Source organism: Vespula pensylvanica, chromosome 18 (assembly GCF_014466175.1).
Source record: "Vespula pensylvanica isolate Volc-1 chromosome 18, ASM1446617v1, whole genome shotgun sequence".
Taxonomy (NCBI): Eukaryota; Metazoa; Arthropoda; class Insecta; order Hymenoptera; family Vespidae; genus Vespula; species Vespula pensylvanica.
This window is the reverse complement of record NC_057702.1, coordinates 1,666,619-1,687,621: the sequence shown is the minus strand read 5'-3', so window position 1 is coordinate 1,687,621 and position 21,003 is coordinate 1,666,619. Positions and strand designations below refer to the sequence as shown.

General features: G+C 29.9%; 2 protein-coding genes and 2 long non-coding RNA genes across 7 annotated transcripts; 2 read left to right on the top strand and 2 right to left on the bottom strand.

Annotated features, from left to right (window-relative positions):
• The first annotated feature begins 200 nt into the window (after window positions 1-200).
• LOC122635464 lies at window positions 201-14,873 on the top strand. Of its 2 annotated transcripts, XR_006328677.1 has the most exons (8): window positions 201-369; window positions 467-630; window positions 1,963-2,273; window positions 13,151-13,305; window positions 13,719-13,890; window positions 13,981-14,279; window positions 14,438-14,658; window positions 14,745-14,873. It is a non-coding gene; the product is annotated as an uncharacterized LOC122635464 (long non-coding RNA). The 2 variants fall into 2 exon arrangements; XR_006328678.1 differs by lacking the exons at window positions 201-369; window positions 467-630 and adding an exon at window positions 782-823.
• On the bottom strand, window positions 11,358-17,026 carry LOC122635460 (phospholipase B1, membrane-associated-like). 2 transcript variants are annotated; one of them, XM_043825709.1, is made up of 8 exons: window positions 16,938-17,026; window positions 14,750-14,859; window positions 14,468-14,672; window positions 13,974-14,150; window positions 13,710-13,869; window positions 13,144-13,303; window positions 12,915-13,066; window positions 11,358-12,249 (listed from the first exon to the last, which is right to left on the bottom strand). In XM_043825709.1, exons 2-8 carry the CDS (start codon window positions 14,824-14,826, stop codon window positions 12,071-12,073), a joined length of 1,110 nt encoding a protein of 369 aa, XP_043681644.1. In that variant the 5' UTR covers window positions 14,827-14,859; window positions 16,938-17,026; the 3' UTR covers window positions 11,358-12,070. The 2 variants fall into 2 exon arrangements, with proteins under 2 accessions (XP_043681644.1, XP_043681643.1); XM_043825708.1 differs by lacking the exon at window positions 16,938-17,026 and adding an exon at window positions 16,274-16,435.
• Window positions 16,893-19,342, top strand: LOC122635465. 2 transcript variants are annotated; one of them, XR_006328680.1, is made up of 4 exons: window positions 16,893-17,032; window positions 17,487-17,698; window positions 18,879-19,139; window positions 19,235-19,342. It is a non-coding gene; the product is annotated as an uncharacterized LOC122635465 (long non-coding RNA). The 2 variants fall into 2 exon arrangements; XR_006328679.1 differs by having other exon boundaries at window positions 19,230-19,308.
• On the bottom strand, window positions 17,548-20,973 carry LOC122635459 (phospholipase B1, membrane-associated-like). The gene is made up of 7 exons (XM_043825707.1): window positions 20,591-20,973; window positions 19,973-20,074; window positions 19,595-19,806; window positions 19,302-19,478; window positions 18,808-19,109; window positions 18,531-18,706; window positions 17,548-17,899 (listed from the first exon to the last, which is right to left on the bottom strand). Exons 1-7 carry the CDS (start codon window positions 20,736-20,738, stop codon window positions 17,748-17,750), a joined length of 1,269 nt encoding a protein of 422 aa, XP_043681642.1. The 5' UTR covers window positions 20,739-20,973; the 3' UTR covers window positions 17,548-17,747.
• Between the last annotated feature and the right edge of the window lie 30 nt (window positions 20,974-21,003).

The following is a 21,003-nucleotide window of genomic DNA, read 5'->3' as shown; positions in this document are numbered from 1 at the left end:
CTTTTATTGTTAATCGTACTTAAATTAGACTGCTCGCTTGAAAATATTTCGCGCCACTGCATTAAGGTAATAACTGTCTTTTGTTTCGTTTGAATTGTTCGATAGTATTCGTTTGTGCAAGCTCATTATTTATTTATTTCTGTAATATCTAATGTAATATTACAGAAGCATACAATTCCGGGTAAAAGTTTTTCATTAGTATTTCAAATCCTCATTAATTATTTATATACTTAATATATATATAACTTTTAACGTTTATTCTGAAGAAAAAAGAAAATATCGATGAGGGAATGTCGTCATTCGTAAGGAAGATTTACAATGAGACGAGCAATTTATAAACAACAGCATTGAGAACAGCAGATTACATTTGTACGTTCTTCTTATATACTCTTTCACATCTAAAATTTATTCTTTTTAAATCATATTCAATCATTAATACGTTTGATTATTTTGTTGTTCGATTGAGATCAATTCAAGGCCACACGATAGGAAGTCCTATTGTGTGTGATTTGCCTTTGGGCATGTCCTTCTATACGTATAGATGAAATCACAACCGCAGATAGACCAAAGAAAATAAGAAAGTTTCTTATCCCAACGAAAAATATGATTTATGAGTCAACTTTTTTGAAGGTACGTATTTTAGAGTAAAAAAAAAAAAAGCGAGACCGGTATCCAGTCGGATGTTTTTTCTTTTCGAAATATGTCAAGTATCAATGTCTATATTAATCTACGTCGATGCTTTTTTAAGTACCAGAAAAGTATTTACCATTGATAAATGCAAAAAAAAAAAAAGAAAGAAAAGAAGAAAGAACGAAAAATGTGCGTACGTATTATATTTATTCGTTAAAATTATAAAACTATAACCTCTATGTAGGAATATTTCGTAAGCAATAATATCTCTCCTCTTATTACTGACAATGAAATAATCTCGTTATTATATCTGAACATTTAGCGAATCAATCAAGATCCTTCAATAATGAAGGTTATGTATACTTCGTTTATTCTTCTTCTTTCTTTCTTTTTTTGACGAATAAATCGATGCTTGAAAGTTTTCGAAGTATTGCGATATCGATTTAGGAACATATGCTTAAGTATATGTTTTAAGAAAGTTTAATTTAACCGATCGAAAGAATAATAATAATGAAGTACGTATCTGGTAAAAGCAAGCGCGTAAAATAGAATGAAAGTTCGTGACCGTAAAGCGTTATTGATAAGTAAACTCGTAAGTAATATCATTTTCCTGCAATTAATATGTTTCTCTTCGTATGATATTTCAATGACGTTATTGTGACTATATAATAATAATCGTTCTATTGACAACAACTTGCAGTTTGTTTTGACACTACGCACACTCTTATGCAAGTTAAAATGATTATCAATGGCATTAGATGTATCTTGAAACGCAGCTCGTATACCATTGGCCTAGAAATCAATCTTACGATCGTCTAAATTATAAAGAAAGTTAACACAAACATATTTATTTGCTGGTGACCCCATTAATCATAAATTCTTATCTTTATTTAAGTAGAACAATTTGAAATTTGGGAAAATCTCTGATTGTTCTTAATTCTTTTATTTTAAGTAATAAAACTCGATCTTTTTTACGTATAATCAAGGTCAAATACATACGTATACAGGATCGGCCGAAAGTATCTAAATCGTGTTACAAATCAATTATTCTTTTTTCGAGATTTTTTAGGCTTGTAATTTTACAATCCGAAAAAAGAAAATAAACTAACCTAAAAAATTTCGAGAAAGAGTAATTGTTTTTAAAAATTATTCTAAGAACTTTTGGCCGATCCTATATACGTCTATTTGAGACGAAAACGATGAAATTATGTTCTTCCAAAGCTAATTATATTAAAAATTTTGCACATTATCGCTATCGAGTTACGCATATCTTCTTTCTGTATCATTTACATGTTATATATTTCTGTATCTAATTTTTTTTCTCATTTTCAGAGATCTTTACGATCACTTCGAACTGACGATCTTTCGGTCAACCCGTCTGCTGTTGCTTCTTGCCAGGTCAAAGACCCAACAGCCCTTAGAAGGCCGTCTTCAGACTTTCGGTGAAAGTACATACGTTTCGTCCTTGAACTGGAAGCCTTCGAACGATCGACGCAGTGAAATATTTCATGGTGTATCATATAATCTTCGAAAGGAGAAACATGCTATAATCGCAAAGGTACATTTTCCTGTTTGCAAAAGCGAGCTCTAATGGAAACGTTCCTCAAAGAAGAAGTTTCTTATCTTCTAGAACATTTACACAGGTACTCCTTACTACAACTTATTTCTTTTTTTTTATATATATATATATTTTTATGGCAAATGAAATAATTCGTATTAAATTGGGTTGACAAATTTTGTCGAGTCACACTCGATACTTTTTTCTTTTCGTCAAACATTTCGCCGATTTATGTTGTAATACAAGAAGGATCAAAAGTTCCTAGGTGATTTAAAAAATTTCTTTTTTCCGAGACGTTTTTCTAGCTGATTTATCGTTTGCTTTTTTTCCGTTTCTTTTTTAAATGGTGAAATTAGAAATCTAACACAAATCGTATTTTGGCGCAACCTGTATTTTTTCTTTGACATTAATGAGACTAAAACCATATTTCTTAATAAAAATAAGGTATATTATCAGGGATATGAATAGCGAATTCTCTGATAGATATCTTTCATCTATAAAAAAATATGACAAAATTAATTTGCGTGCGATCAAGGAGTCCTCGTCGAACAAGTTTTATTGAAATTTATTTTTATATAAAATTATTATCATCTGTTGTATACGATTGGCAAACTCCAAACGTTTTTTGGTTCTCTTTTTATTTGATTTTCGTCAAATGCGATATAAGATTTTTCTTATAGAGCCATAAATAATAATCGTAAAAAGTATGCGCGCATATTTTAAACGCTTCTTCGACGTCAGAACGCATTCGAGTGAATAGCTGTATCGAATGGCGTGCGTCACTAAAGTTTCTTTTTCTCTTTCTCTCTCTCCATCTTGACTTTTTCGTTCAGGTTAAAGAAAAGACCGGTTTAAAGGGGGTCTACCTTTTTCGTATGACTGGTTTTGTTTATCCGTGAGCTCACAACCTCGGATTCTTCCTAAGAAAATTACACGTCAAACGATTAAAGTGTTATCGATCCTTGCAAAAAAGGATCTAAGTACGTATATGGAATTGTTATCGTTATATACATGTAATGACAGAATAACACGCGATTTAAAAAATGTTTTGAATGTTTTGATGAAACTTTTGGATATAAGTTCAATCATCTAATGAAACCATATCGTTATTATATAATCGTTCTTCTTTTTTTTTTCTTCCAAGCCTCATGATTTTAATTATCTCTAGTACTTTGTTTTGAAATTTTCTTCTTATGACATATATACTTTTTTAAGTACATACATATATATGTGCATAAATTATCTATTGACTAGACACTTCTGAGAGTAGAATTTTAGTTTCTCTCTCTCTCTCTCTCTCTCTCTCTCTCTCTCTCTCTCTCTCTCTCTCTCTCTCTCGTTAGATTTACACAGCATCGATTTTATCTATTTTCATTGATTCATCCTTTCCGGTTAAAATAAAACAATTATTTACTTTTCGTTTAAAGAAAAAAAAAAAAGAGGAAAAAGAAAGAAAAAAAATTCACAGTAGACACATCTTAAATCGATGTCCCATTATCTCGAAATGTATTTAAAATATTTACCATGCATTTAAATTATGGCAAAGAATCTCGATTAGGAAACTAAATAAATGTTATATTTTATTTTTCTAATATTATTTTTAGCATCATACATGCAATGACGATACGACGTCTAATCGATCATCATCTTTCCTATTGTTCACGTTCAAGAAGCGCGAGAACAAGCACTATCCTCTCCATCTGCGGAACCTATTAAACCAATGAACGCGATTATGAGGGTCAATAGGAATATAATGCGTCGATTGACATCGGACCGATTCGCGAGACATTTTTTTTACCCAAGAACTTTACGAAGGAACTTAAAGAGAGGGGGAGAGAGAGATAGAGACAGAAAGAGCGTTATTCAAACGTATTGCAAACTTTTCGCGCCTATAATAAAACCTTAGAATTTTCAGAGAAAAAAATTTCAATAAGTTAACAAAATTACCATATGTTTTATACCTGCTGGGGAAAGTAATAATAATAATAATAAAAAGAAAGAAAGAAGATTCGCTAGAAAAAAAATATTCACCTCTTTCTGTTTATCTTTTTTAAAAGAAAATTTCATTCACGATCATCGATATCTCATGATTTCCTTTTTCTTATGATTGAAAAGTCCGACAATTTCTGAAGTAACGCTGTATCTTATCTCTTTTAATGATTGGATTTAATCTTTATATTAGTCACTATAAGATATTGCGAATTGAAAAATCTCTAAAGATTATAATCTTTAAGGGATATCTATATATAATTTAAAGTTTCTCTTCCATTTTGTATTTCTTTGATTTGATAGATTAGGTCTCTTTAGAATACGTATAACTTACGACTAAAAAATCTCCTACTTTCATTCTGTAGAAAACATTCACGATATCAAGTGAAAGAAAGCTGCTTTCTTCGGACGAATTTTATATCGTTTTCAAAATTTATCCTTTATTTTTTCTTTCTTCTTTTTTTCTTTGGTAATTTATTAATGATCGTATATCTTAAGAAATATAAAAATAAAATGAGTAATAGAAATTAAAAAACGCGTTTCTAATCTCGTCTAGCCTATCAGTCATTAATTCGTCTGAGGAACGTGTGCAAATCAAATAGTAATTAATTATTCTTATTTGCGAATTCGAGAATATTATCGTTCATATTATATATATATAATACGTGTATACATACATAAAAACGTTTGGACTTCATTCACTCGGACAGATGGATGAAGCAATGGTAAATAAAATAAACGTGTACAACGCGTTCTTGGACCATGACCTTCGTAGGCGAGACTTTCCTCTGCTTTATGCGGACGAGTCTGCGCAATCATTTATAACGATCTAAATGCTGTAATTTAATTACGTTCATCATCATCTCGCTAAATAAAAACTTGGTCAGAAATGCGGAACGTCGCAGAACTTAAAACGGGAAAAAAAATTGTAATAATTATTTATATATATATATATATATATATATATAATAGACGATATAGATATATCATAATTATAAAAGTTCAATTATCATTTATAATACATAAAAATATTGTAAATTGTTATAACTTTAATAATTTATGATATATCATATGACAATTGGAAATGATTTATTTTATCATTAAAATCTTATTATAAATAAATATGATGACATTATGAATATATTTGCGGTTTTTTTTTTAAATCTCTGGATTGGAAACAAAAAAAAGGAGATATAAAAATCATAATATAAGAACAAAAAATATAACGTAGATTGTGTGTGTCCAGTTTAATCTATAATAGTTTTCATATTTTTTAGAGAAACTGATGATTAGTCTAGCATAATGAAAGATTGCAAAGGCCAAAGTTCGTGTGATAAAGAAATACATAGAAATGTTTAATATTTATTTTTCTCTTTCTATGGATCGATGGAATGCATTTAACCAATCTTAATCGTCATCGTACATAATAGTAATAATTGCACAACGGATCCGATAACATTGGGAAAGCGCTTTATATAAGGCAACTATGCTAGAAAATCACGCAATTATAATCTAGTTTCTTTTTTAAAGATCAAAGACGAACTCTTACAAGAGAAAAATTAAATAGGAACTGTTATCTACGGAAAAATTTTGTTTCTATTTATGTATATCGAGAAGAGTCTCGAGTAAAAATCCAAGATTTTGCAAAAAATCGATATCTATGTCATATATGTAACAACTTATCTATTTATATATTTAACTTTTTTATTTTTCAATCGATATCATCGATAATACTATTTTCTGCATTTCCGGCTTGTACGACAATGAAAATTCTTCGTAATTTTCTTTCTTAAAGTAATAAGGAAGGTCCGACAAGTTCTTAGACGAATCCAAAAGTTTCTTGATGATTTTAAAAGTCACTTACTCTTTTTCGAAACTCTTTAGGCTACGTTTTTTTTTTTTTTTTTTGGAATTATGAAACCACGAGTATGACTGTAACTTTAAAAGGTCTTGAAAAAGAATAATTTATTTTTAAAATCACCTGGATACTTTTGGCCCACCCTGTAAAATGTCAAAATGATATAGTTTCGATCTAATTATTAGAATGCCGTCCCTGTCCTTGTCCTGTCACGATAGATTCTAATTGCCCGTCGAATGAGGGATTACTTAATAGAAGAAGGGAGGAAGGAAGGAAGGAAGAGGATAGGGATCCAGTTATTATATCGTTTAAGAGCGAAAGCTCGTTAGAGTCGACCAATGACGTGGTTCCCATTTAGAGTGTGTCTTTAATTAATGGGAATTTCTTTGATTATTTAATTGGCTCGATTCTTCGTAGGCATTTTTCGGATCGAATTGATTGCGTAAACTTACATATACTTGCGAATTAAAACGCTCAAAAGTAGTGGAATTTTTTTTTTCACTAAAGGAACGGACCAGTTCTCGGAATCGATACGAAAAACACGAAATTCAAACGAACAACCTTCTGTTTGCGGAAATGATAGAAACGTTTGAATAATCATATGCAAACACGATGAGGTGTAGTTACAAAAAAAGCAAAAAAAAAAATAAAAAAGAAAAGGATTGAATTAAAGAGTATGTACAACGATCGCAAGTAACGATGTGTTGAGTGACGTGAAATCTATCTGGTATTCTCGATGGTTCTGATGATCAGTTAGGTGAGAATGAAATGACGATGGAAGAATAACTCCTTAATGCATATACATGTATATGTATGTATATATTGGAAGGAAATAAAAAATAAAAAGAAGAAAAAACGACGGGAGATCTCGACAAGGTCGTGGTTTTCATTCGATCTTGGAAAGAGAATGTGCTCCAGACTCGTGGTTTTCCCCACGAGAAAGAGAAGAGAAATAGAAAGGGAGAGAGAGAGAGAACCGTTCACCTTAACACCTGCACTATCGAGGTTTGGACTTCGTCAGAGATTGAATTTCATAAATTTTTACGAAGTCTGTTTACCAAGTCTCTGAGAGACGAACGGTATTCTCCTATTCGTATTTACACTTTATACAATATCGCCGTTGTTTCTAAACTTATTTATACGCTTTGAATAATTACTAGGACTCACAATAAGGAAGAGAAAAATATTCAAGGAAAATTTCAATAATTTTTCTTAAAATATATGACTTTCTAACTTTGAAATCTTTCCTGTTATTTTTCCGTTACTATATTAGTTATCTCATTCTCAAGTCAAACCATAAAAAAGTGAATTTTTCTTATATTTCATCGTTATTATCAATAAAGTTCTTCGAATGCAAATTGAATGACACAATCGAGATAGCGATAGTAAAATAACATTTTCGTATTAGGATAGGATATGAAAAGATCGTTGATCAAAGAGGATACGATAAGTAAATCTTGATATTGTTTTCATTTTTCTCTCATTTTAGACATTTACTTTCTTTGTTATATTCGTTATATGTGAAAGATAGTAGTGAAAAAAATTAAGAGGAACGTAAGAAAGAAGAAGAAGAAGAAGAAGAGATCAGCATCGAACAGTCGTGGAAAGAGGATTACGATGAGATGCACCTGCAGGTGTATTTTAGATGGTTAGCAGCTCCGAAGGCGACTCGACGTTCAACGAAGACGTCCGAAGGTCATCGAGCTACTCTCCTCTATAAAACCGACGCGACACGTCCCAGCAGTTATTCGCAAGAAAGGAAGAGAGACGTACGGTTGTCGATTCTGTGTACAATACAGATCTCTAACACGTTTCTTTTCATTTTCTTTAAATGAAACATTAGTTGTCTTCAGTTATTATAAATATCTTTCTAGTGTTCGGTAATAGAAATACCGAATCTTTTAATTTGTCGGAAAGTGATAAGTGTCAATAATTCCGACGATTTTCTCAAGAAGAAAAGAAAACTCCAAGTTTTCATTGTTATATTATCTCTTACGAGAACGTAGAAGAGAAATCTCAAAGAAGATGTATACCAATCCATTCAATCGTAAACACAGTACGATCAGACAAGTGTTGGATCGTCTTTTGGATCCAACGAGGAAGCCGATCAGAAGATCGGAAAGTGTATCGAGTTCTGGAAGTAGTACGAGTAAAAGTAGCAATCGATCTTGGAACGAATCTAATCACTCTCACAGAGGGATTCTACAGTGGGGTAGAAAGTGAATGGAAATCAATCGAGATGAAAGACGATCATTTCGAACGTTCACACTCGATATTATCATTCCTCTCTCTATTTTCTCAAATTCTCTTTCTTTTTCATCAACTTTGATCGTAAGAGAGTTTTCTTTTAAATGGAGACCAAAGCAAAGTAACTTTCTAATGTGCTCTGAAAGATCAAAAAAGAAGTATAACTTCCTTTTACGTTTCTTTTTTTTAACTGGCAATCATCTTGGAAAAGAACGAAAGTGAACGAGCGAATCGAGTAGAAGAAAAAAGAAGACAAATCTGTTATTTTTTTCTGCTTGGATTCTCAGGAATGCTTTGCTGTTAAGAAGAATCAGAAGAGAAACAACGATGAAAAGATGAAGACGAAGATGTTGAAACCAACGAAAGGAAGAATTGAATCGATCGATTTTCATCCGTTCTATTCTTTTGATTTCTACATAGTTAGCAATATTGTTCACGCTTTAATCACGCCATATTCGTGCTTATTTATATTATTCGTTAAGCCTCATTATTCTTCGTGCCATATTATAAATTATCTCTTTTTAGAATCTAAGAGAGATAATGTTATTACGATGATCATATCATAAATCAAACTGCGAAGAATTTAGAAGAATTAAGTTTACTAGTCAAGAGGCAGTATTAGTTGTCAATTTTTCTTCACTCTCTTCATTCAGCAATACTTTTCTTTTTTCATTCATTATACTCTTTTTATTTATTGTTATATATCATTTACTTTTGTACTTTAACATTAATACAAACAGAGATGTGCAATTAATTGAAAAACAAAGAAAAAAAGCAAAGAGAGGTGTAGACTTTCTTTTCTTTGATCCCGTCCTGTTATAAAAAAAGGCGTTTGTATACTTGTGTGCGTGTATCCATATATATATATATATATATATATATATATATATATATATATATCTAAGACAGTGCATTGACACTTCTCAACGTAAATAGATCAATCATTTTTGTTTATTTTTTTTCCGTTCTAATCTTAACCAATAATGTATGTATACTTCCTTTGGAAAGATAAGACTACATAAAGCACGAGGAGTATAATCTACCATTGAAGCGATACATTTATGTATGGGTGTTTGTATTTAAAAAGGACTGTCGTACCCTGCACGAGTTGGCTTAAAGGAAGAAAACGAAGACGACGACGACGACGAAATCGATAGGGTCGAGTGTTCGTAATTAGTCTAACACATATCCATATCTCTTTCATAAACATATAACTACATATTCTGTTTTCTTTCGTGACATGTCTCGCACGACATGGATTGTTACTAAAGTCGATGACGATAAGAAATTCGATAATCAACTTTTCTATCTACGTATTGTAGTTTCGAATCTAATCTTTTTCTGCTTTACACCTACATACATATATACATATATCAAGTAATAAATTCTTCGTAAGAAATCGTATCGATTCCGAGGTATCGTCGATTGAATTACTCGTCGAGTGTAATACGCGATATCTTTTTTTCCTTCCTTTTTCTTTTTTCTTTGTTTTTAATATTCATGTGAATCGATGTAAATAGTATATTGTGTCACGTTCAACAAAATTAATGATAGGTGAACTATTCAAATGACGTATGTGTGTATTTATCTGTGTATGTAGTACGCAAGTAAGTCGATCGACCTACTTCTTCTTCTTTGTATAATCTATCTACTCTAACGTAGGAATATTTTACTAAAGAAAACTTGTGTGTGTGTGTGTGTATTAGGAAAAGAGGGGATATAATGGAACATTGATTATGTGTAGAGTAAGCAAAAGTTTACGCATCGACGGTACCATGAGAACGATCGAAGCGTGTATATGCAGTTGAATAGTTTCTGGAAAAGTACAGGGACCCGATTTAATGGTCGACCTGTTTAGAGTGAACAAATACTTATATTTATATATACGTATATCATCATCATCATCATCATCATCATCATCATCATCATTGAATCCCATAAAATTGAGGATTAGATGATGAGAATTAGACGTATATTCTGTATGTTAAAATATGTTCAAAAAAAAAAGAAATAAAAAAACGTTCAAAGTTCCTTTAACGGTACATTAAAACACATTGAAAAATATGTTGTATATTCGTTTATGGTTGTAGAATACATGAACGCTTCATTTTTTTCTTTATTTTTTTCTTATATTGATATAAATATCAAATTAAGAGCCATTTATATATATATCTACAGGCTGTGCCAAAAGTTTCTAGATTATATTAATTTATATTAAAAATCAGTTACTCTTTTCTTTTAGATTAATTTCTTTCTTTTTTTTTTTTTTTTTTTTTTTAGATTGTAAAACTACAATCCTAAGAACTTCTGATCCACTCTGTATATAAATTACATACACGTGTATGAAGTATATAAGAAGATAGTGATATAATTGGATTAATTTGTTTGATATATCACTTCGTACTATAAATATTCTTCCGGTAATGATCTACTGGTGTAATCACGGTCATAATTTAATTAATAATTGTTTGATAAGAGTTTGATATTTTCGTTATGATATTTTCGCGGCCGTGTACATATCTATGAAAAAATTTACGGCCAACGTTTGCCGTCTGGAATATCTTTTATAATTTTATCATGCTACCATAAATTGAGGGCCTGTCATACTAGTTGTTGGTAAAGCGTAGAGAGAGCATAATGAGTTTGTTAATATTCAATGACCATTCGGGAACTCGATAATTCGCACGTGTAATAATCTTTTGCGTTATACAGATTTGCAATTATATTGACGACACGATGACTATCGTTCATGATTAAATACGATGTGTTTCTATGTACGATTTATTTTTTTCATTTTCTTTTCACTTTAACTCGTTCCTTTTTTCTTTCTTTCATTAGATTACGTAATTTTATCATAGACTGATTATTATTATTAATGACACGTGATAAATTATATTTTGCGTTCTAAGTTGTGTCTAGAATGTGTCTGGATTACAATACTAAACTTAGAAAAAAAAAGAACAAATAAAAAGACAAGTCAAACCACAGTACTAGAAGTTGTTTACATAGATAATAGAATATGCGTATGTATGTATATATTTAAATAAAAAATATATATATATAAATGTACAGAGTATACAAGCAATTCTAATATTAGCAGCCAGATAACAAGGAATATCTGACAAATCTTTGCGTTAAGAAAAACTCAACATTTATTTTTTGCACTATAGGAAATTTCATTATATTTCTTTGTCTTTGATTTGATTGATAAAATATACATTCGAAAAAATTGTTTTTGATCTTTCGTTTGACACTTCCGTGACTTAAGTATCTGATAATTAAATATTAATTCGTCATTATCTGTCGTTTGTGTCCTACTTATTCAAATTAGTTCAATAGTTTCTCGTGGGATTTAAAATTGTTCTATCAAATGGAAAAGCATCGAATAGATTTATAGCGAGAGTCAATGATACAAATACATTTTTTCGATTCAACCTCGATCGCTTTCAAATAATCACTCCACCTTTCTATAAAAGCAAGGTCAAGTTCTTCAATCATTACCTTTCGTAATAATTTATTGGCTCGACTTGATAGATCTTAGTTTCGTAATAGCGATCAAACGTCCTCTTCTTAACTCGACAATTTTTATTTCATTATTTTATTTTCTGAATCAAGGTTAAGGTGTGTAAACTGTAAGATCGTCTAACGTGATTAATTTAATCGTTTATATTATAGTTATAATATTTACAATAATTGTTATAATAATTGTTTTATATTAATCACAGCTGTTGTGAATACGGTATACCATCATCATTTTCAAATGTTAATGTCATTTTATACTTTTTTCATTATCTCGGTATAATTCCATCTTGATATCCTGTTCGTTGAAATATCATTGAATTTACATTTGTGAATATATAGGGTGCTCTTTTTGTAGGACATTGAATCCTTTCTAATATTCTAGGTAATCCTTTCTCTGTTTTATTTCCTACTGGTTCGAACATATTATTCCAAAGAAGATTAGCACCTAGGAAATTGTAAAAATTATTTCAAAATCATTGCATATTTATATAATTGAGTATATATTATAATTGTTATGATTTTTTTTTATACTTAGGAATAGCTTTTAATAATGAAAAATGATCGCCTGAAACTATGCAATTTTCATACAATTATATCGTACTTGGTCGGTAATATAGATGTCATCGTAATCATGTATTGACATGAAATATATATATATATACATATTATAAGTTTAATACTTTTAATACTCTTAATACTTTACTTTTATGTTATAATATTTTTTTTTTTATGAAAATTACTATAATGTATAAATTAAGAAGAAACATCTTTATCGACATGTATAATAAACTTGACATGTCGATAAAGATGAATATATTACGACTATCGGTATTGTAAAATTTTTTGTACTCCTAACGACATGCAACCCTTTATACATCATGCTTGGAAAAATCTATATTCAAGATATATTTATTAAAGACAAAAATATCATAGATAGTTCATACAGTGCAATAACTGTGATCACCTTAAATACCTTTGTTATTTTTAGAGATATGGAGAAACATTATTTATAAAAAAAAAAGTCGTAAAATCATTTTTTTCATATTTGCGGGAAATAAGTCGTTTAAAATAGAAATATCGATCGCAGTACTATAGATTATAATTTTTTACCAAGTGCATGACCATTTTGACTAAAGTGGAAACAATCGTATGTGACCAAATTAGGGTCGATCGGCGTTGCTCTACTGGGATCGGCATTTGGAGCATTAAATAGTTTCATAAATGGTTGCAATACTACCGTGAATTCCTGCGAATGATCATACCTATAAGAAATATTTATTTATATTGCTTTTGAATTTATCGAAATTAATAGTAAATAAAATAATGATAATAATTATACCTTCCAGAATTGATCAAAGTTTCGGCTGCTTCCTGATACATCATTGCCATTCTCGAGGCCGTGATGTCTGGTCTATATCCTTGATGCATACAAGCACAATAAAGTGGATGTAATATAGTACACATAGGACTTTTTCGAACTCTGAGAGAAACCGTAACATCTGTACGTATAAACACAAGTAATTATTAATTATCATTATACAGATTGATTCAAATAAAAAGTCATCCTCCGATAAAAATATTTTTTCAAAATATCTCACAAACTAATCATTCTCTAATCGTGTTACTCTAATACTTTTATACGTAAAATAACGAGAGAATTAAATATATGCAAGAAAAAGGAAGATTTCCATTAAAAAAAAATAGTGCAATTGCAAAGTGCACCTACATTATTGTACTTGAGAAAAAATTATTATCTAGAATATTTAAACCATTCATTTCTTTTCTTCAATATCTTTTTTTGTTAATCTCGATTAAAAAAAAGAAGGTGTAATTTCTTAGAGTTCTGAATCATCCTGTATATATTTCTATTATATAGCTATTTATATTTATGGATTTTTATATCACCTATTGTAGGAATTAGGTTAACGAGTGTACGAGGTAATGTCATTTTGAGGTAGTCCAAAACTTTTCTTAAATGAAAAGCATGACGTAGTGGTGAAAATTGTTCAGGATTGTAACATTGAGCCGAACAAATATCATTTGCACCGAAGAAAATAGTGATCAACTGCAATAAAATTTTTTTTAGGTAATATCACTCGAGTTTTAAATTAATTTTCATTCATTTTAATATCGGATAATAATCAAATTTTTAATAAATCTAATTAACACCTTCCAGTGTTTGGTAAAATTAATCCTAGGATCATTTCTTATTCTTTGCACGAGAATTCTTGCTTGTTTTATGGCATCTTCGGTAGCTGCTACAGGAAAAGCGATATTTAATCTCGCTTTTGATGAAATAAATTCGCCTGTACCGGTCGAGTACCCAGTTAGATTTGGATTGAATACCTGTTGTCAAATTAGAAAAGAAGAAACAATTAAATTCTCTTTATCTGCTGCAACGAAAATAAAATGGACTTCTAATTTATAACAAGTCTATAAAAAACCAAATCTTTATAGCGTCTTCATAATAAAAATGTACGTATATGTAGGTTCATTTAATAGATCCAGTTAAATTCATAATTTTATTTGAAAATGATTTTTAAAATTAGCCAAGAACTTTTGGTCCGTCCCATGGAAATTAAATTTTTCATATTTTCATTTATTAAATAATACGCGTATTTATTGTTCCATAGATTAATAATGAATTCTGAATACAATGATACCTTCAGTAAATTCGGTAATGTCAAAAATCTTCGCCAATTATCTTGGCCACCTATGCACCAGCTAACACCACGTGCTTCAATAAAAGCTCCAATCGCAAATTCTTCCAAAGCTCCACTTCCAGCTACAAGAGAATCACCGAGACCACCTATTACGTCAATATCACCCGGTCTTAGTCTATGAACATTCTCCGGTACGTAAGGTGACCTATGAATGAAAATAAACATCCGATCTGTTGAGTCTCAAGGTTTTCTTCTTTTTTTTTCTATTATTATTTAGCGAACCTGCCGAAACGAGTGTTACAAGGAAACGATACCGTCTCTGGTATGGTTGGTTGCCTTCGTACTCCATCGAAGATCATTGGATAAACTATACCATTACTATTGAAATCTTCCTACAAGAAGAGAAAAGAGAAGAAGAATAATCTTGGAAAATATTAAAAAGACGAGTGAAAATTCCAAACAAGTAAGATATCTCTACTCGTCCATATTATAAGAGTTATTTACTCGGGAAAATGCATTTAATGACTTATGGTATTTTTATTCTGGAATAAACGAAACGAGTCACGTTCTAGAGTAATTCAAAAGGGAATGAGAAAATAGAATTGCTCGAAATGAAACGTAAGAATTGTGATGCAATAATTTCTTGAACGATATTTTGTCCCTCTTACGTATATATGTATAGCGTAATCGTGAAACCTTTATGAAAACAAATCTACAGGAATAACTAATTTGTTTCCTTAATTTTTTTGTTTTGTTTTTTCAGTACTTTTTCAACGAAATATATCATACATGATTTATTCTTTAAATTATATATAATATATATTTAATTATATATATATATTTATATTATATTTATTATATTCATATATAAATATGAATATTTATAGAACATAAGAGTAAAAAATATTACATGTATATACATATGTTGTATATAAAAATTTTCTTCGATATCACTCGCTATATTTGTAAATACTTTCGTCAAGCTTTTTCGTGATCGTTCAAGATACTGTTTTTTGTGGAGTCTCGTCACGTTGACACTTTTGCTTTCTTTCATTAGCATTTTACTACGGCCCGTCTCGACTTAAATACCGTTGCATACAAATAATTTAGTGAGACGACTACGAAAGGTGATACAAGCGAAGAAGAAAGTTCTGGCTATCAGCAAGTTTATACATGTATAAATATATAATATACGATGTATATATTATAATATATATATATATATATAACAACGTAATAGTAAAAATAATATTAAAATTACTATGGAAATAGTCAAATAATTAATATTAAGACGACATTAAAACTTTTAACAGGAAGAAAGATCAAAATCGATGCTAGATTTATTCGTTTTGGGTATTTCTTTTCTACTAAAAAAAAAAAAAAAAATAAGAAGACTCTTCCGTATATTAAGAGATTTTTTGTCTATTTCTCGTTGTCAGTTCTTCTTTTTTTTTTCTTCATTATTTTCTCTTGTTCATTCGAAAGCTAGATTCACGCATTTAACTTTACAAATTATTTCTATTATTTTACATATTATTTCTACGCACATACCTTCGATATCAAGTTAATTTCTTTTTTTTTCTATTTTATAATATATAAGAAATAACACATTTTAAAATGAAAAAATAAAAATAAGCTGTATATTTTTTAAATCGTTCTAGTATTTTCCGTTTTGAGATCGTTCGATTTCCATTTGAGTGTTCGAATTATTTAAAAATTATTTTCTTTCTTTTTGTAATGAATATTAATTTGATATAAATAGAAACAAAACAGAAATCATTGAAACGATATTAAAAAATTACTCACCCTACTGGATTTGAGAAGATTTAATAACACATCCGTGAAAGTAACAGCTTGAATAACAACAGTTATTTGAAGGACGAACAGTAAAATCGTTTTTTTAACTTTCATCGTTCACCAATTTTTAATGTTCCTTTTTTCACTGATAAGAAATTTTGTTAAAGATACACTTTGAACAATATGTATATATATTATTAATCACTAAAGATCTTTCTTACAAATAATATTAAAATAAGAAAGATAATAATAGAAGATTTTTAATCAAATGTATTCATAATTCTCTTTGAATTTATTTTTCCATAGCTAATTAACATAATAATGTTTATAAGTTATTACGATTCCTACTACGAATTTCTTCCGCAATATCTTCATATTGAATTAGCACATTCATTTTTTTAAATGATGAATACATTTACTACTTCTCGGCCTTGATGTGTTACATTGAACATTGATCAACGATAAAAAACAAATAATGATGCAAACACTTCAATTTTGTTGCAGACCAGTACATTTTATTGACATTAATTATACCGACATAATTACAATGTATATTAACAATGACGTTTATCTATTTCTTAAATCAACACGAATACACCGACCTTGCGTACGTTGGAAATAATACTGAGCATGAATGAAATCGTAGAGAAGGAGGACTTCTTCTTTTATTTACCAACGAGACTTTCCTTCACCATCTTTCTTGTCAAATTTATTCGTAGGCCCACTTAGTCTTCTTTTATATTCAGTTAGAGCGAAGACCTGATACACGTAAGTAAATGCGAGAGAAAGATATTCTCTGTCTCCCTCTCTCTCCCCCTTCTTTCCCTCTTTCTTTCCCTCTCTTTCCTCTTTTCCCACTCTCTTTTCTCTCTCTCTCTCTCTCTCTCTCTCTCTCTCTCTCTCTCTCTCTCTCTCAATTTTTCTATTTATTTCTCTTTCCATTTGTCTATGTATCTGTTTATTTTTTTCTATGAGTCGATGACTTTGAAATTCATCTAACGACAAGTCATTTAAGATATTAAGAAACATATTTTAGCTTATACTATACTCGTACAATTTTTTTTAAATCGCATAACGAAATTTTTTTTCTTCTTTTTTTTTTTTTTTCAAGAACAAATATATTTTCTTTTTCTGCCTATGTCATTATAGAAAGATAATATTTAAATAAATATTTAATTCTTCGTTAATGTAATGTTTGCTTTTTTCTTTCTTTTCTTTTTAGTCCAAGTGAAAAGATAAGGGGTATCAGGAAAGGAAGACAATCGGAAAAAGAAAAACGAAAATATAATTAAACTCTTTTATTTGACTTAGCAGTAATATATATTACATTTTCTATAATGATAATGAGATCGTTATTGAAGATTATGGCACTTCGAATAAATCTGAATCAACAAAACAATATGATAAAATATCATCGGAAGTAAATATTTTTTGGTAAGAAAGTTTATGAGCTTAATGTTATTTAATTACTATCGTATATTTTTTATTCGGAATTTTCACTGAATTTTGTATTAGCATAAGTAACTAAATATGGACGTTTCTTAGTAGGACAAAGTATAGTAAATAAATTCTGTTCAATAGTAGTTGGTTTCTCCTCGTAAGGTAGAAGCAAACTATTCCAAAGAGCATTAGCATCTGAAAAATAAAAATAGAAAGTTATTCTCTTCGTTAATTCTGTCACGATAACATATTGAGGATCAAGGTACTTTCTTTATAATACCATATCCAACTTTCAAATCATTCATTTAAGCGATTGAGTGTCAAAGGATCGTTAAAATTAAGGAATATACCGAATAAAAATGCTTACAAAAGCTTTATAAAATTATTCGAATATTTTTAATAAAAGACAAAGAAAACTTTTTAAACCATAGTAGTTAACGTCACGTAACATCTTTGCAAGGATTGCTACAATCTAGAAATGTATTACTTCTGCATATTTTTTCTTTTTCTTTCTCTTCTTTTTCTATTGTGACGCATATGATGTCCTTTGCAGTAAATCAATTAAATATCTATTTCTTTAGTTTACAAGTTGCTAATAGGTAAATGAGCAAAGTTGAGAATCAACAAGTATGCAACATTCATTGAAGATGTATGCAAATCCAGTAGTAATAAAAACGAAAGTATACGTATAATCAGACGTAAGACTTAGAACTTCTTTTTTTTTCTTTTAATCTCATATCTTATAATCTATACTTAACGACTCTTTTTATTCGTTTCAACGTTTGAATGATTACATTATATCGAATTGAAAAATGTTTTTACTTACATAAAGAATTCGCTTTTTGCGAGATGTGGAAACAATCAATAGTTAGATAAGTTTCGTCGAAGTAATTATTATTTATGAATATATCAAGGTTTGTCAAGATTGGTTGTGCTACCACCACGAAATCATCTTTTTGAAACTCGGAATAGTTGCTTATCTTGATATCAATATCTTGCCATCTAAGTGAACAATTAATTAAAGATACATACGTTCATATACAGATAACACATTTGCAGATTGGTAGAAATTGGGGGAGAAAGAGAGAGACTGAGGAACTGACCTTTTTATAGCATCATAATATTCTTGTATTTTGTCACGATATCTTAAACCAAACAAACAAGGACATTCTAGGTCTGTTAATATATCGCACCAAATGGACGGTTCTCCTTCGATAAGATTTTTCACGAGTACTTTCAATTGTGGCGGAGGAATAAGAGATACGAATACTCTTGGTATATTGTCACGAAGTATTCTTAAAGTTTCAACGATATCCCGTTCGTGATTTTGCAATATTTCCGGTAACGAAGGCTTCGTGCAAAAAAACAAACAAAAATCGTTGGAACCTATCATCAAAGAGATGTGCTAAAAAGAGAAAGAAAAAAACAAGACGAAGTAAGTACAATATTACAATAATAGTCAACGACAATAGTAATATATAATATGATGTAATATAACACAATAACTAAGAAAAGATATTTCAAGTACAGCAGGTAATTTGAAAGACGAAGATCAAAAATAAAAGTAAGGAAATAAAAATAACAAACATAATAACACCTTCCAATGCTTTTGCATATTCACTTTAGGATCATTTTTCATTCTCTTTATAAGTATCGTTGCCATATAAGGCATATCGCTTGATACAGCTCCGGCTTCGGCAACATTGAATTTCGATCCTTTCTCTAATGTGGAGTAATCTCCTGAAGAGTAACCATATAAATTCGGATTGAATTCCTACCGAAGAGAAATGAATTATACACAAAGATATAATTAACGAGTTTATAGTCATCTTTGACATTATCGATGATGATTTTAATAAAAAGAGAAAGAAGAATAAATCTTTATATTACTTTGAGTATGTTAGGCAGGGTCATATACTCTCTCCATGTATTTTGACCACCACCAGCTGCAGAAACTCCTCTGTTATCAATAAAAAGGTGTAAAAAAGACTCTGCAAAAATTCCTGTTCCAGCTGACAATGAATCACCCATTGATGCAATGATATCTATGTCACCTGGTTTCAAACGGTGAACACTCGTTGGCGTTTCACTCGATCTCCAGCCTTAAATGATTGAACATTTAATACGAAGAAGGTCCTTACTGTTTTTCTTATTGAAAAATGAGAGGAATATTTTGACATCGCTCTAATTATCTGTCATTTTATTATATAGTTTTTACACAATCTGCTGAAATGATTAGAAACAAAGTGGTAACGCTTTTTGCTTTACCTTTGACATCGCATGGGAAAGAAACGTTTTGTGGAATTGGTTCTTGTATTTTATATAAATTTTTGGCCCTTCGCAGAGCTCTTTCCGAGATACTCGTACGACCTGTAAATTGTCAAACGATTAAAAAATCTACTTCTATATGCACGCACACGCGCGCACATGCGCGTTTCGTAGAATTATTAGAAATAATACATAAATATTATGAGAGTACATTGTGTGATCACCTGTATACATAAGATAAAAAATTATTAATAATGCAGAATTCGTAATGAATGTTTAACGAAAAGACTGAAAATGAAAAAATATTGATTTAAAATATCCAAGGATCTTAAAGCACATATCGGAGTAATATGAATTGATAACAGTTCATTTCTCAAATTATGAAAAATTTCTGAAAATATCTCTCATTGTCTTGCAAAGAAAAGATATGATTCTCAAGTTAATTTTATGATCGTAGACAGGTTCATCGCGTTACACTTGTTCTAACACATTTTTTTTTCATATTTCAGGAAGCGTCATTCTTACGAGTATGAAACCAAACACTGCAGAAATGTGCACAATGAAATTTTCTACACAATTTAGCAATCTCAAAATAATATTTGAATAAAACATACATACCAAAGATGTCGTAAATTCCACGACGAATTGTCCGATAAAGTTGAAGATTCAATGGATTGTCCAGAAAGGTCTTTTGCGATGATACTGAGGTGTATGATTCATAACAGAGAAGATAGAAGAAAAGGGTACACAAAGGTTGGCTAATCATTTCAAAATTATAAGGGAAAGAATTGATTTAGTCGATACACGATTACAGATAATAATGTGTCAAATGACTTGTTGTCCTCTCCTGAGAGAAGTATTTAACTATCTGATGAAAATATTGCTTACTGGAATACTACCTGACTAAGAAGAACTGGGATGTATCAAAGACCTTGATTTTACCACCACTGCACTAACTAATCGAAGGTTGTCGTTGAAGTATAGAAAAAAAAAATTTCTGCCTTTCTTTTCTCGCTTTAATTGTAATAATT